We start from the raw sequence: 15,324 nt of genomic DNA on the forward strand, positions 1-15,324 counted from the left end.
GGCTTTTGATCACTGAATCATTCTAGTTTGATAGTTGGTCAGAAATTGGTTTCCACCTGTATTATACTAAAGGCCAATTATATTTCTACAATTAAAGACCTTCTCTTGCAAGCATTTATGCCTGAGCGTAACTTTAATCAGATGAGTAGTCCTGCTGGACTCAGAATATTCATGTGAGTAAAGTTAGTTACAGCTGTATATAGGTATCAACAGGAAAGAACACTGAAGTAGAGTGAAGCATGGCCTGTACTGTATGACTGAGAAACTCAGATTCTGCTAGACTGGCTTAATATTTGAAGCCCAGTGACTAATGGGGTCTCATTTTAAATAGTTCCATATACATACCCATTCTTGATGTGAGAAAGATTCGTTCTGTAACAGCAATTATAAAAAATTTCAAACATGGGAAAATGTTTCAGCCTCTATACATCACTTGTTCTTGTTCTGCCTGCCTCACAGGTAAGCTCTGGCAGCGAGACTAACTTCAGCTAAGGATCCCAAATTCTGGTTCTTAGGATTCTGCTCACCAAAAGCTATGCTGTTCCTCTTCCTATTCAATTCTGACTTTTTCCGTACAGTTCTACTATAGGCATAATGAGTTATCACTAAGACTCATTTAAAAAAAAAAAAATCTTACTAGATCCGGTAAGCTATTTCAGAACCACTTTTTGTATTTCTTCCTGAGATGCAGCTGTACCCTGGATACAATATTGTTGAAGTGTACAATATTCTGGCTTATGCTGTGGATTTTTTTTTAAAACCCTCCCTGCACAATTTCATTCCTGTTTTGTTGTCAGTGTATTCCTAAGTCTATTTATAACTCCTGCCACAGGAGAGCAGTGGAGAAAACCTTCAAGTTCAAGAACTGTGGTAGGAATGAAGTTACACATCTGTCATTCAGGTATTTAAATAAAATAAAACAAAACAAACCAGACAGACAGATTTACTCAAAACTAGTTTTATTTTTAAAAAAATCCAAGTGCATAGCACTCATCCAGATTCCATTGTTGTGGATGTTTTGCATTTATGATAATTTTTAATTATGCCATAAAATGCACGTTCTGGTTCGCTCAGTAAGAACTTGAAGTAGTGTATTTAATGGACACTGGTAAAGCCCTTTTTCAATAACACGTTGAAATTGTTCACAGTGCACGCTCCTTTCTCTATTTTCATTGATACTGTAATGTCAGACACAAACTAAATAATAAATTAAAAAAAATGTAGTGGATCCTTTTACAGTTAAGCCTAATACCTTAAAATAAAATCAAAATACCCTACTATATGTAGACTTTGCAGTATTAACTAACTGAATAATCACCCCTATAATTCCAGTGTTAATTTTACGTAATTTTATATGTAAAATACTTGAGATAGATTTACTAATATTTCAAAAGAATCTATACTGCTCCATCACAATTAAAGATGACATTTAGCCAAGATATGCATTTTACAGACAAATTGCTACAGGCATCTGCTGTTATTTCAAGTCATGGTCCATCAGAAAACTGTACATTCACATAAACGAGGTAGTTAGAGCACTGAAAACTTGGACATAGCATTTCAATAAACTGAAATCTGAAGATGGAAGACAGTTTCCCTTTTGGATCTATTCCCCATCTCTCCAAATTTAAATGAAAAACAATTCAGGCATTTTAGGAGGTAGGAAACTTGCTTGCCCCATCCCACCAAAAAAGAAATAATTTGGGGGGAGGGAAGGAGGGGAAAGGAAAGGTGGCTCTCTGAGAAGGTAAAAGTAGGTGATATTGTGCTCACCTGGAAGTTTATTCTCTAGCATGAAGTAGAGAGGCTCAATTCCTCCTTACACATTCTCCCAACCTTCCACTCCACCTCTCTCCCCATGAAATAAGGACTATTTGAAACATGATGTGTTAAAATAATTATAGACACAGAGGATTTCTTCTCCTCCATAATAAAGGATGGATTCTTGAAACATTATGGTTCAGCTCCAGGAAAACCCATCAGAACAAGCAGAAGTATCTTCCTCAGCTACTGAATATTTTAGGATGGCCCGCTCTCCCAAGTTAATCTTCCATATTAATAGTGATGTCAAACACCGCTTCTTCCCCACTCCCAATATTCTTTGCAACATACAGAGTGCGTGAACTTCCACTGATCATATAGTTAATAGAAGGTCTTGCCTCCTGTCTGCCATTTAACCATGCTTTTAAGTGCTGCCATTAGAAATTAAACAAAAAACAAACATACATTTAAGCCCGTAGGGCTCTCTCCATCAATTCCCCCTCCCATATCAGATCAGGGGGAGAGTCAACTGCCTGATTTTGTAAACAAGGAACTTTTCCATAAATATACTATCCTCACCACCACCTTCATCCTCTGGGGCTGGAGGAGTGAAGCTTCCTACTCTCAGGCCATCTGACTTGTGGGTGATATTAAAGCTCAGACAGCTATGTAATAAGCATCCTGCCTGTGATCTAGCAATACACTTTTGTTCCAGCAGTGAGAATGCCGATGTTGCTCTTCAATGTGGGACTTCTATAAAGCAGAAGAATGAGCTGCCACGGCATTACCTGAGAACTTATTTCCCCCCACCCTGCACCAAGCCTGACATACGAAATACTGAATTTTTGTAATCATTTAATGGTGCCTTTTCTGCCTAGAGAATTTATAGACTGAAAAACTAGAGGATATTTTGTATTGGTTGTGTTAATAAAATTATCACAACCACTATTACATGAGTTCTGGTACAGTATTAGTTCAGCTTAAACTTAAAAGAAACTACTACGACTCTGTAATCATTTGATCACAAGAGTGTTGGGTGGCAGGGAGCAGTTAGGACTACACCTATACTTTATACACTTATAAATCCCTTTGGTACTCTGCACTGTAGATGCCCTGAAATACCACCCTGGATTACACCCAGTTAAGTGTACACACAAGCAGCACAGAGTCATTTTGAATAGATAATTCCCTGAGTTAGTGAGAAAGTGTTATTCTAAACATCTGAATCAAAAGGAAAAAAAAATGTAACATATGTCCTGTGAGGCACAAGATTTAAAAACAATAAAAAGAGTCCAGTTAACTCAAGTGCCTTAAATTGGACATTCTCTTATAATGTAAAGTGTATGACCAAAAAAATGACAAGTAATTGCATTACTGATTTAGTCAATGAAAGTTTGTTTCTCTCTATGTGGCCCCAGTGTTTCTGGGAAAGCCCATTGCTCAGTGAATTCTTAAGTTTCAGTTTACCAAAAGTAAATCTTATTCAGTACTGTATGGAAGTATTGCATAAATATGGCCTCTTCAAAGTAATACTGTATATCTCCTTCATTAAAAGATATGTCTCTAGCCAGTCCACAGCCATTTTTCTCTTGACCAGTATTTCAAAGGTGGCTGTTAAGAGCACACAGTGCACTGGAGTGTCAAAAATATTAGCACATGACTGCCGTGCACACATTCCTTTTAGAAAACATACTACATGCTCATTCTTTGCAGATTCTGTACTTGAGCTAATCGGTTGCCAATCCAGCTGTTTTCCTTCCGGAAAGAGTGCTACTTTTACTTAGATTGTTGCCCTCAAACTTATTTGAGGTTTCACAAAAAAAACCTAGGGTATCTAAATTTGTTTTCATCACCTCTCAAAGCAGGGAGTAATACAAGGATACCGTCCATTGATCTGGTAACTCCGGTTGTACGAGACACTTATACATGGCTTCACTTCTATTGGAACTGCTAGTGACATACTAGCACCAGTCTGCATCTGACCTCGAGTCTGAACGCTGGATTGTAAGCCAGCGGGGCAAGACTGCAGTGGGTAAGAGGATGTGTGACTAGTTGACACCATCTGCTGACAGTTTTGCTGTTGTGAGGTTTGCTGGTGATACTGTAATGGAGCTTGATGGGCCTGGAGATACTGTGATACATGTTGTTGAACATGAGCCTGCTGTGGAGTGGGACTCTGGGTGGGAAACGCACTGTGTTGTGCAGGCTGGGCATGTTGTCCTTTTTGCTTGTTTGCTTCTTTTACGTCATTATCATGTGCACTAGAATACAAAGAGAAAATAAGACCATTTTAGTCAATGTTTTGTATAGTTTTAAGAGTATCCTAACTGTAAAGCTGTAACAGCCTTTAAATACCAAACTATTTTTAAAAGGCCATTTAAGAAGCAATTCATATTCTTTAAAGATGTACATTAGGAAGTTTAAATGATTTTAAAGGTTAGGGCCATGAATTTTTTAAAAGGCTACAATGTGAAGAGAAGCATTTTCATTTAAGAGTTAATGAAAGTAGTATGCTTGGATATAAAGAGGTCAGAACACTACCATTTGCTAGTACAACATTACAGTGTAGGAGAATCAGAAAGTGACATTTTTGCTAGGAGCAGATTAGCCACCAATGATTGATTGTATTGTAACCATCTCAACTTCTCCAAGTCATTGATACTACTGATCATGAGGGATTACTGACTTGCTCGCGGTGCCTTACTGGATTGACCCTGCAGTCACTCTTCCCCTTCCTCTTAGCCCTTCCAGAAAGGCATTGAGTATGTTCTTTCCCACGCCAATGGTATTCTTGGTATCCTTGTTCTGCCACAAGATTTGATACTGTAACACCTCGTGATTACTGGGTACAGTACGAAGGCCATCAAGGGAGATGGGTTATGGGCTAGAGTGCCCCCTGCACGGAGAGGAGAGGAGAGTTTCTCTTCAAGTCTGGATTCAGATTTTTCTGTTCTTTATGTGCTAACCAAAGTTTGGACATGGATGGGAGCAAATGTCAACAAGAGGGAAGTGAGGCTGGTGGCCTAGGGATTCATCTTGGAGAATGAAATTGATTAATTGGGGATATACCGTCACCCTTTTCCAGTATGGTTCAGTCTTGTGGTCCCATTGGATCCCTTGGCACATCTGCTATGTAGATGACACTGGCCTGCAGTTTTTCCATTTATAAATAACGAGAAGGCAAGCTTTCCCCTCTTAGCTGTGGGACCCTCCATAACTATCCACACTTTTCTAACATGCTCCATTGGGAGCATCCTCTACTCAGAAAGCTCTAAATTCCAGAGGCTTAAGTAGACCTCCCATGTGCTCAGTACAGTTCACGGGATACCTATTAAATTCAATTCTCTAAAGCTCGATGAAGATTGGGAGCCAGTTATTTAAGGAGTCTGCTTCCACATGTTCATTTGAAATAGCTGAGATCTGCTACAGCACCCCAAAGGCACTCAGGTGAAAGTCCTCCCCCTTGCTTCCCCGTACTCCAATCTTTTGAACTTGTTACCTGACTGCCTGCCACAGCCCAAGTTTGGTGATCATGCTGCATATATTTTTCTTCTGTCATGGTTTTGTCTGAGTATTTTATTTGCTGAGAGGAGGAAGGATGAAGGAGTTAGGTCAGGTGAGGTTTTCTGAAAAGCAGAGAGGGACTGACTGGTTGGTTTAATAAATATTGTACAGTACCTGGGTACTTTCGACAAAGATGCTGCACAAACTCACTAGTAAATAAACTGTACTGTTTTTGTACATATTGTTTTTTAGTGTAAGTATCCTTTAAATATACCATGCTGTTACAGAGACAGAGCCTTTACAAATGAGAAGCCACCATTAGCTTACATTAATAGTCGTTCAATACACGGAACGAGGAAGTCCCAGGAGTATGCAGTAAGACGATGCAGTCGAGTTGGCCACGTTGGAGAGAGACGTAGGATAATCCTTGAAGCCGCCACACATGCAGTAGCCACTAACGAAGGAGCATAATTTAAAAATGCATGATCTGGACAGACACAAAAATTGTTTAGATGAGTCAGACACAAATATTATTTAAGAAATAAGGTTGCATTAACTAAACCATGCAACACACCTTGCAGAGATACTTCCAGAAAATAATCAGCATATTTTGCCATGTATAACTTGGTCTTCTCTAAGGAAACCATTGGCCAGCCATCGTGGAGATCTGTCTCATGGACAGCAATGGAAAGGTAATATTCAATGAAGTGAGCAGCAGTTGGGAGACATAAGTTCCACTGAAATGTTTCTAGCAACAACAGCTCCATGTGTAGCAAGTTCTGTTTTGTTAATACCAGATTCATGTTAGTCATACAACCCAAGCTGTTCAATTGTTCGAGCTTAGGGACGCTGTCTTCCTTTTCTTCAAATTTACCTTAGGGCAGGGGAGAGGAAGAAAAATATAATTAGAAACATGAGTACAACACACACGAAACCGCATTTGCTGTTATCGTTAACATTCGGGTATTTTTCATTGTAAACACTTGCTATACAATTGTTTTCCCATGTCAAATAGGCTCCTGCATGCAAAGTTGGATGGGAAGGTTCTGCCGAAGAGAGGAGGGACATACTGTTAAGGGTTAAGCTTCAGCAGATAGTTGCTATGCAACCTATAGGATATTACAGCAGTGTCACACTTCCTGTTGTCTCTTTATAGTTTCTCTCACACAAACAAGAGCCATTTGCAGAGAGAGAATACTGATGATGGTATGGTGTAGCCTGACTGTAATTCATAAATGACTTCTTGTTGTTCGTTAAGTTATCCTAAAACCTACCCCGGTAACTGCTAAAGTACCATTAATAATAATAAATAATAATAATAGTAAAAAGAAAAGGAGTACTTGTGGCACCTTAGAGACTAACCACTTTATTTGAGCATGAGCTTTCGTGAGCTACAGCTCACTTCATCGGATGAAGTGAGCTGTAGCTCACGAAAGCTCATGCTCAAATAAATTGGTTAGTCTCTAAGGTGCCACAAGTACTCCTTTTCTTTTTGCGAATACAGACTAACACAGCTGTTACTCTGAAACCAATAATAATAGTGCAAGAGTCCACCTTTAGTTTTAAGCTTTTAAAAAAAGAAAAGTCTTTCCCTGTTCAAAGTGCAGTAGGAAGAATCAACTTGGTATAGAGGCTCTAATGTACATTTCAGTGTTTACCGGTATGTTTAAATTCAGTAACTGACAAGCAGAAATTGAGCCCTTCAGTCTAAATCAAGTGAGCTTCAGTCATGTGTATCTGGAAATGCATATGGTCATTTATGTAGACTTCCACAACTGTCCCTCCTTTTAAGTTTATCAATACTTAGATTGTAAGTCCCAGGTGACAGGGACCATCTTTTTGTTCTGTGTTTGTACAGCACCTTGCACAATGGGATCCTACTCCAAACTAGAACTAGGCGCTGCAGTAATACTAATAAATAATAATAATAATAATAATTAATAGCAGCAGCTCCACCCTGTCCTGGACTTTGTCTTGTCATACCTGTATGTTTTAGCCTAAAGTGAAGTTATACGTGTAAAAGCCCAGCAATAATGGATGCAAGTGCCACATTTCTATAGAACTTGCCACTGTTTTGCTACCTCAGTTTCACCACACTTTCCTCCTTTCCTACACTCTTTCTACAGAAGGTGAAGTTATGTTCTTTTAGCAAATAAGGACTCTTCAGTAGCAGTGGGACTCAGTCCACCGAATTAATTCCCTTGGTTCTCCCAGTTGTGGAAGGTACCCGTTTATTGTAACCATTTTGTTCATATTTTAGTTCTCACAAAATGATATAAATCCAAAAGTGACATTCAAGGTGTCTTTTCAGCATCTACAACAGATGAGACTTTTCTCCTTTTTCTGTGTATAACTGGGCAATTTGGAGGTAGCAGGTGACTGCCTTTAAAAAGAGGGCTCGTTTTCTTGTAATTCCTTCTTAATATATTTGTGATGTAAACACGGATCTGTGATTGTAGCTTTTAGTGTCCTTCCCCCACTTCACCAAATACCAACAGAAGTTGAAAGTCTTGAGAGAGGCCCGCATAATGAACCAAATTCAGCTGTGCTGATCTTTTATACATAATCTTCCTCCTAAATCTGCTTGATCACCTCAGAATGATCCTTTAGTTGGTACAAGAACCTAAGTTAAATTAGTGCATAATACTTACTTGCTAAAAGTAAACAGGAAAGAGCAACCACATGTAGCTGCTGAATGGATATATCATAGCGGTCCATGAAGAGGTCCAGTAGATAGACAGCAAGATGTCGTGCAGAGGGACAGAGTCTGAAACGATTGCTCACAATGGCAATCAGGTCTGCAAAGTATCTTCTCAGATTTAACTGGGGAGACTGGCCTTTGTAGGAGGGAAGCTTCAGCTCCTAGACAGAGAGCAGCATATAGCTGTAGTACAACCACTATTATTTTTATGCAAATACACTTGCCAAAAATACATATGAAAACTGACTGGGTTAATACATAAGGGAATTTTCAAAGCAGCTTTAGGAGGCACGGTCACGATTTTGCTATTTATCTTCACATAGTGGAACTGTTCTCTTGCTGGGGATGACTATTTATTATCTTATGACACCTATATAAGGAGTATCTAGATTCTACAGAACAATTATTTAAAATAGAACTTGGCCCAAAACTTAGAAACAAACAAGCCAAATAAGGTTTGACTGAACATAATGACGGACTGACAAAGAAAAACCCTTGTGGCATAGTCCGACTATAAAAAAATTCAGACTCTGAAGGGCAGAATGTTTCAAGGACAAGAGCCTTAACTGCTAGCATGGTGTTCTTCACTGTGGAAAGCAGAATTCCAGGCAACTGCAATGAAAACAACACAGCTGATCTCCACTATCACAAATAAACAGACAGAAAGAGCTACACTCTGGAACACAGATTGGATATGGTTTGGGATTATAATGCTTATTGTAATAACATTTCCCAGCAGGGGGCCTATTCCGTGACACCAGGTAGAGCTGAGATAACTGGAAAGTTTACAAATCCATAGACTTTCAGGCAAGAAAGGACCATCATGATCATTTAGTCTAACCTCCTGCACATCACAAGTGTAAGGTAAATTCTAGAGTTTTAAAATCATATGATTATCTTTAAAATAACCACCCCTTTAAATAGTTTCAAATTGAAAGAGTATTAAAGTTATCAGAAGTTATTTACTTTCATTTGTAATTAGAATCTATTATACTAGTTGTTGTTTCTTCTACATGGGCCCAGTAATGCGCATTGCTGAAGTGATCAGGCCATCAAGAAAGTTAATGCAATCTCCAAAACTGCTTAGCCACATTTTTACTAGGTTAAATCATTGTTAACCTATTTACAACTGTTTGGTGATAAGGTGAGCCTTATTATCAAGGAGCAATATCCGCAAACACTGACATGAGTCAGCTCACAGCTAAGAGGGGTTTCAAAACAGGATTGCCCTAACATTTCTTATTGTTATTGCACCCACTTATAGAGCACTCTTCTACATAGTATCTCAACTTTTTTTTTTTTAAACATAGTTTAAACTTGGATCTATGAATACTTCCCCAAAAAGGGCCAAATGCACCATGACCAAAGGGCACAGATAGGGGCATACCTGGTCAGTTGTGTAAATACTCAGGATTCAGTACAGATAATCAGGATAGTATATACTTAGAGGCATTACATATCTCAGCAGTTCAGTTGTTACCATATGTTCTGCTGGAGTCAAGTCTTTTTCCATGCAGTTTTCAATTAACCTGACTTTAAACTAGCATGTTTATTCTCCTCTTATATAGCAGATTTGGAAAGAATGACTGTTATAAATAGCAAAAAGAAAAGGAGTACTTGTGGCACCTTAGAGACTAACCAATTTATTTGAGCATAAGCTTTCGTGAGCTACAGCTTCTAAGTGAGCTGTAGCTCACGAAAGCTTATGCTCAAATAAATTGGTTAGTCTCTATGGTGCCACAAGTACTCCTTTTCTGTTATAAATAGATTTCCAACAAAATTTAGCACTGATGTATAGTAATTGTGCTGGAGGTTACTATATTTTTTATTTTGCAGCCTGCCTCGAGGGAGGGTACCAGAAAATTAGGGTCCGCATTCTTAACAAGGTGGGGAACTTTCTACTAAGACCTCTAGCACTGGCCTCCCCTCTAATAGCCTTTTAGCTCCTCCTCCCCCATTGCCCGCAAGGAGCCAACCAGCTCCACTGTCACATGTTAATCAATGTCTTTATGTACTGAGAGGGCGAAACGCAGTTCAAACAAGTGCTGCAGTTCAAGTATCAATTTACTTTATCTAACTTTAATGACAGTGGGAACATACGCAAACCCTTGCAGCTGAGGAGCCCAACGCATCTTGCAAAAACCCAGTGAATGAATCCGTCCTCCCAACCCTCCTAGGAGGATCTTAGCCCATTTTGCAGATGGAGAAGCTAGTTTTAAGATTTCAGTGCACGTGGACTTAAAATGCCCAGACACAGGATCCCCGTGGCTAAATCCTCTAAGAGCCTAGCGATAAAGGCCTGAGACAAAAGGAACAGTAAGTCGCCTTGCCCTGGGCACTGCCCGCCTCACTCCCTTCTGGGGACTGTCTGAGACCGTCCCTTCTCCTGCCACTCTGGAAGGGAAGAGCTGAGCCTCCCGCCCGCGCAGCCCGAAGGGCTCCGGCTCCCTCTGCGGCAAAGTCGCCGAAGAGCCCTGGGCACCGTACCTTGTAGCGAAGCGCTTGGTGGATGTCGGCAGCCAGCTGTCCTTTCCACCACTGCCCCTCCAGCTCCATGGGACAGGGCGGGACGGCAGAGAGTCACAGCGGCACACGGCGAAAGGCAGCAGCCGAAGCCTGCGCAAGAGGGGAGGAAGCGGCGCCCGCTCAGTCCCGCCGCAGAGCCCGGTTTAATTCTCGCCCTAGCCCCTCTTCATTTGCACCCAATTAAAAGCAGCCAGTTACTCCTCTCCCCCCGGAGCACGCTCGGCTCTCTGGCCCTTCCCCCCGGGGAGGCACCGGCAGCCCCGCTCCCCGGCCACAGCTGATAGTCGTGCACGTTTCGAGGCGGGGGGAGCTGAGTGCAGAGACCCCTCCAGGGGCACCTCATGCTAAGGAGCAGCGTCGGGTGTCCCCCACCCCGGGATGCCGGCGGGGCTGCGCTCCAGCCTCGCACTGGAGCTGGCCCTTTTTCCTATCAGCGCCGGCTGGAGGGGCACAGACTCCCCCAGGCGGGTGCATCGCTCCGGGGCAGCCTCATCTCCCGACCCTGCCCGGAGGAAACCCGGCGGAGGGGAAGGCAGCAGAGGGGGCGCCGAGCGGGGCGCTGGTGCAGCGGGGCGCGCAGAGGAGCTGGGGGTCCCGGCAGCGGCAGCAGCCTCCCTGGCTCCCGACACAACAAAGGGCTTGGCATGCAACCTCCGCCGGCAACTTCCCCACCACTCCCAGCGCCGCCGCCACTTACCCCGCTCACAGCCCCGCCGGCAGGAGAGCCACAGGCATCTCCCCGGGCATCTCACCGCAGCGCGTCCCCGGAGCTCAGCTCTGCCCTGGGGCCGAGCAGCGCCCCTCGCCCATTGTTAAAGGGCTGAGCAGGCAAGTGTGTATACAAAGCCAGGCAGCAGGCACATGCCGCTGGGCCTCTGCCAATCTACTTTCGTTTTACATCGTGGTCTGGCCCCGGAGCGCCAATCACGGCCCAGCATTCACGGGTGCACAAGCTCTCCGCTCTCCTGCCACATGCAAGCAGCGTTTGGACCCCTTGAGCTGCCGTAGCCGCCCAGACGGAAAGGTTTTGGGGGGAGGAAGCGTGGGAAGAGGGGAGCCGTGAGACTCGGCTGTGAGCAGCCTGATTTGCCTTCGCGTTGCCAGCCGCTTCGGGGCTGGTCGTGTCAGTGTGTGTGCACACACGCCGTGCTGCAGATAAGTAATGTTTGAACACACACGGGAGCGTACAAAGCACCAGAAAAAGTTGCAAAGCCTGGGGAAGGCAACGAAGGGGGGAAAACTGTGGGAGCATGTGTGGTTGCTTTTTCTTGGCATGAGAGTAATCCGCGACCAGAGGGCGTGGTGCGGGTCTGCCTGCAGTGTGGGGCAAAAGAGAAGGTCGGATCAGGTTTCAGGGAGAAGCTCCCTGGGGCCCTTGTGCTTTGAACTGGAGGAATTCTGAGCTGGCTGGAAAATGCGGGGGTTCAGCTCCAGAAACACTGCAGTGCCCACGCCTTAAAACACGTGTTTGTGTAATTGTCGCCTATATTTGTTTTATCATTTCACCTGAAAACCTAACGGTTCCCCCACTTGATCCAAGCATTATAGGTTTCAGAGTAGCAGCCGTGTTAGTCTGTATTCGCAAAAAGAACAGGAGTACTAGTGGCACCTTAGAGACTAACCAATTTCTTTGAGCATAAGCTTTCGTGAGAAGTGAGCTGTAGCTCACCAAAGCTTATGGTCAAATAAATTGGTTAGTCTCTAAGGTGCCACAAGCATTATAGACACATTCATTAAGCCTTACGACTGAAATATCATACAAAATGACTTGTATGCCAAAAACATGAATAAAGAGAGACCTAAGCTTGTGATGAGGGCATAGGTGCGTGTATAGAAAAAACAATTGCCTTACTTAGGGAAGAGTAGTTTTTTTAAAAGGTAGATGGTAATGCAAACGATGCAAGTGAGGATAGATGCTACCCATTATGAAATATAAGTCTTTGTATCAGAAAAACCAAAGAAGATACAGAAGGTGATAGTATGCAATTGTTCATTTTCGAGGAGGGCTCTCATATAAGAGTCACTGGGGCACATGGGGAGACACTTTTGGGGGAGGGGACTATGCTGAAATCGCTTTTCCTTGTCTTTTTCATCAGACCCAGAGATGCAGCCCCTTGGCTCTCCTGGTGCCTGATCAAAGAAGAGGCTTGGATGAGAAGTGGGTTGTTGAGACTCATCCAGACAAGGCTGGATGTGGTATACCTCCCTTTTGCTAAAGTATCTCATGATCAAGGGATTTCTTTAGACCTAGGGTGACCATACATCCTGTTGTGGCCAAGACAGTCTCTTTTTTTTAAGCCCTGTCCCGGCAATCCTGACTTTTTTGGCAAAGGTGGGCAGTTGTCCCATGTGCTCTTGCCAACTTGATCAGTTGGCAAGAGCAAATGGAACAAATGCCCACCTTTGTCAAAAAAGTGGGGTGTGGTGCAGAGAAAAATTGGGGGGGCATGAGGGGATTTGCCAGCTCCTTGCGGGAGGGAGGACAAGGGGGTTCCAGCAACAGCCTCTTGCAGGGGGAGCAGGGGGTTCCAGTGACCCCAGCCTCACATGGGGGGAAAAAGGGGGATCAGGCGAGCGGCTTGGGCCAGCCCCATTGGGGTGGAGGTGGGGGGCTTGAACCAGTCTTGTGTGGTGTCCCATTTTCCCTTTGGAAAATGTGGTCACCTTATTTAGACTTTGGTTTGATTCTGAATTCTCATTAAGCAGAGGAGTTCCAAGAATGCTTTCTTCTATAATTGGAGGGTTTTTTCCTTGTATTACCATGGTCTTCCATGATTTTTTGGTATCTAACTTGGACTGCTATAATGCACTTTCTTTTCATCTGTCTATTTACTTCCCTTACTGTTGATAGCACTGATAGCTCTAGAACAAGGGAGAACTCAATGAAATTAAAAGGCAATACATTTCTCACATGATTTTATTGCAAGTCGCTCAATATTTGTTGTTTGACATAAGGCCCAGCTCCTTCAGACCTATGTTTAGGTGAGAATCTCCTTTAACTTAAAAAAGCTTCTAGTCTTCAGGGCTGTTGAGAAAATCTGGAAAACCTAATGGCTCAACAAGAAGAAAGCAAACAAAAACGTCAAAAATATATTATTTTTTAAAATCTCAATTTTGAAGACAATCTTGTGATTTGATAGTAGTTAGGTACTTGAATGGTTCAGTTTGGCAATAGTGAAATGGATAAAAAGACATTTTCATAGAATATATAGTTCACATGGGGAAATCATTGCCACAAGTTATTATATTTCGAGGGTTACAAAAAGTTTAGACATTGGGTAAAACATTCTAAAGGACCCTCAGGATTCAGGGCATAAAACAACCAGTTGGGATTAGGAAGGAACTTTCCCTTATGGGTATGTTATTGTATAATTGTCTGTTGTGGGTTTCTTGCACTATGAGAGACTTCTGTCTTTTCCCCTCCCTTTATTGTCGACAAAGAGCCAGTGTAGACACTGCTGATTGTTTTGTCGACAGAACTGGCTTCCGCCAGTATTCCATAATGCCTGCCCTGGTTGCTCTGCTCAGTGTTGTGATCTCTGCTGCGCTGCAGGCATGTGCCCCTCCCCTTTCAGAGCTCCGGGAAGTATCTGTGGGCTGCTCCATTTGGGGAACAAACAAAGAGCAAATCATTTGAATGCTCCTGTTCTGCCCTGCGCTAGGAGGACCGCAGCAGGCGGACTGCTGCTGCAGGGGGAGTGGGGCAGACTGCGGTGCTGCTTTGCCATGCCTCAGCACAGACAGCTCACAGAGCTACTCATGATGTTGCTCACGGCAGCTGAGGGGGCTGTGGGAGACGCGGAGAGAATCCCAAGGTGCTCAGCGATCAGCTCTTTCTTCCCACAACACTGCACTGTGGGATACATACCCACAGTGCATTGCTCACCCTGTCAATAATGAGGTCCCCAATGTGGACATGATCTGTTGACAGAGGGAGCAAGTGTGAACTCCCTTTTTGTTTTGTTGTCTTCTGGGTGTCGATATAAGTTTTGTCAACAAAACTTGGTAGTGTAGACAAGCCCTTATACATGAATGACTTTACGCAGGTAAGAAGTTCCATTGACTTCAGTAAATGAATCTACCTGCATAAGTGTTTTCAGAGTGGGGTCCTAAGAGACTTTCTACTATAAACATGATTTTTTAAAATGTTACCTCTAAGTTTCTCGGGAAAACCCAAAACCATTGTACTGCCTGAAATGTTCTGCCTGTGCATAATCTCTGCACAGATAAGTATATTTCAGGGAACTTTTAGAATAGTTGAATTAAACATTTTAGATTTATAGGACTTTGAAAAAGCAGTGTTTTTCAATTTTCTAATAATTTTTTTATCCAGCTTCTACACATTGCTGGATGGGCAAATATCTCCTAAAAATATTTTTAAACTTTTTTTAAAGGTTGAGCTATTTACACCAGTCTCACTTTAAGGTAGTGAAAGAATTTATCTCTAAAGAAAAACATAATTTTAAATCACAAGGAATAGCCATGGAGTTCCAAAGGCTAATCCTACTGTTAAAAAGTCCAGTAAACGGGATCCTAACAGGAACGTTTTCTTTGACAGTGTTTTTACAACCTTGCAAGAAATGTGCATACTTGAAGCAGAGGAAATAAATGAACACCCCAGTGCTAACAACATGCTGCTGTGGACCCAAATAGAGAAGTGACACTCTCACTCTTACGTACTGGGAGAAATTACTATCATTAGCACCACATGCTCCTGCATTGGAGGAAGTGACAATGTCCATTTTGGATGTTCATAAACACCAGGTGGATCATTCAGTTGCTGAACAGTTAGTGAAAAAAGAAAAAGAGAACAGTGTATGGCTTATGTGGCA

General features: G+C 42.6%; 1 protein-coding gene across 2 annotated transcripts; it reads right to left on the reverse strand.

Annotated features, from left to right (window-relative positions):
- Positions 1–3,169: 3,169 nt before the first annotated feature.
- On the reverse strand, positions 3,170–10,538 carry CCNJ (cyclin J). 2 transcript variants are annotated; one of them, XM_077822110.1, is made up of 5 exons: positions 10,454–10,538; positions 7,917–8,127; positions 5,840–6,139; positions 5,593–5,719; positions 3,170–4,022 (listed from the first exon to the last, which is right to left on the reverse strand). In XM_077822110.1, exons 1-5 carry the CDS (start codon positions 10,520–10,522, stop codon positions 3,611–3,613), a joined length of 1,119 nt encoding a protein of 372 aa, XP_077678236.1. In that variant the 5' UTR covers positions 10,523–10,538; the 3' UTR covers positions 3,170–3,610. The 2 variants fall into 2 exon arrangements, with proteins under 2 accessions (XP_077678236.1, XP_077678235.1); XM_077822109.1 differs by having other exon boundaries at positions 5,593–5,752.
- Between the last annotated feature and the right edge of the window lie 4,786 nt (positions 10,539–15,324).

Source organism: Eretmochelys imbricata, chromosome 7 (genome assembly GCF_965152235.1).
Source record: "Eretmochelys imbricata isolate rEreImb1 chromosome 7, rEreImb1.hap1, whole genome shotgun sequence".
In the NCBI taxonomy this organism is placed as follows: Eukaryota; Metazoa; Chordata; order Testudines; family Cheloniidae; genus Eretmochelys; species Eretmochelys imbricata.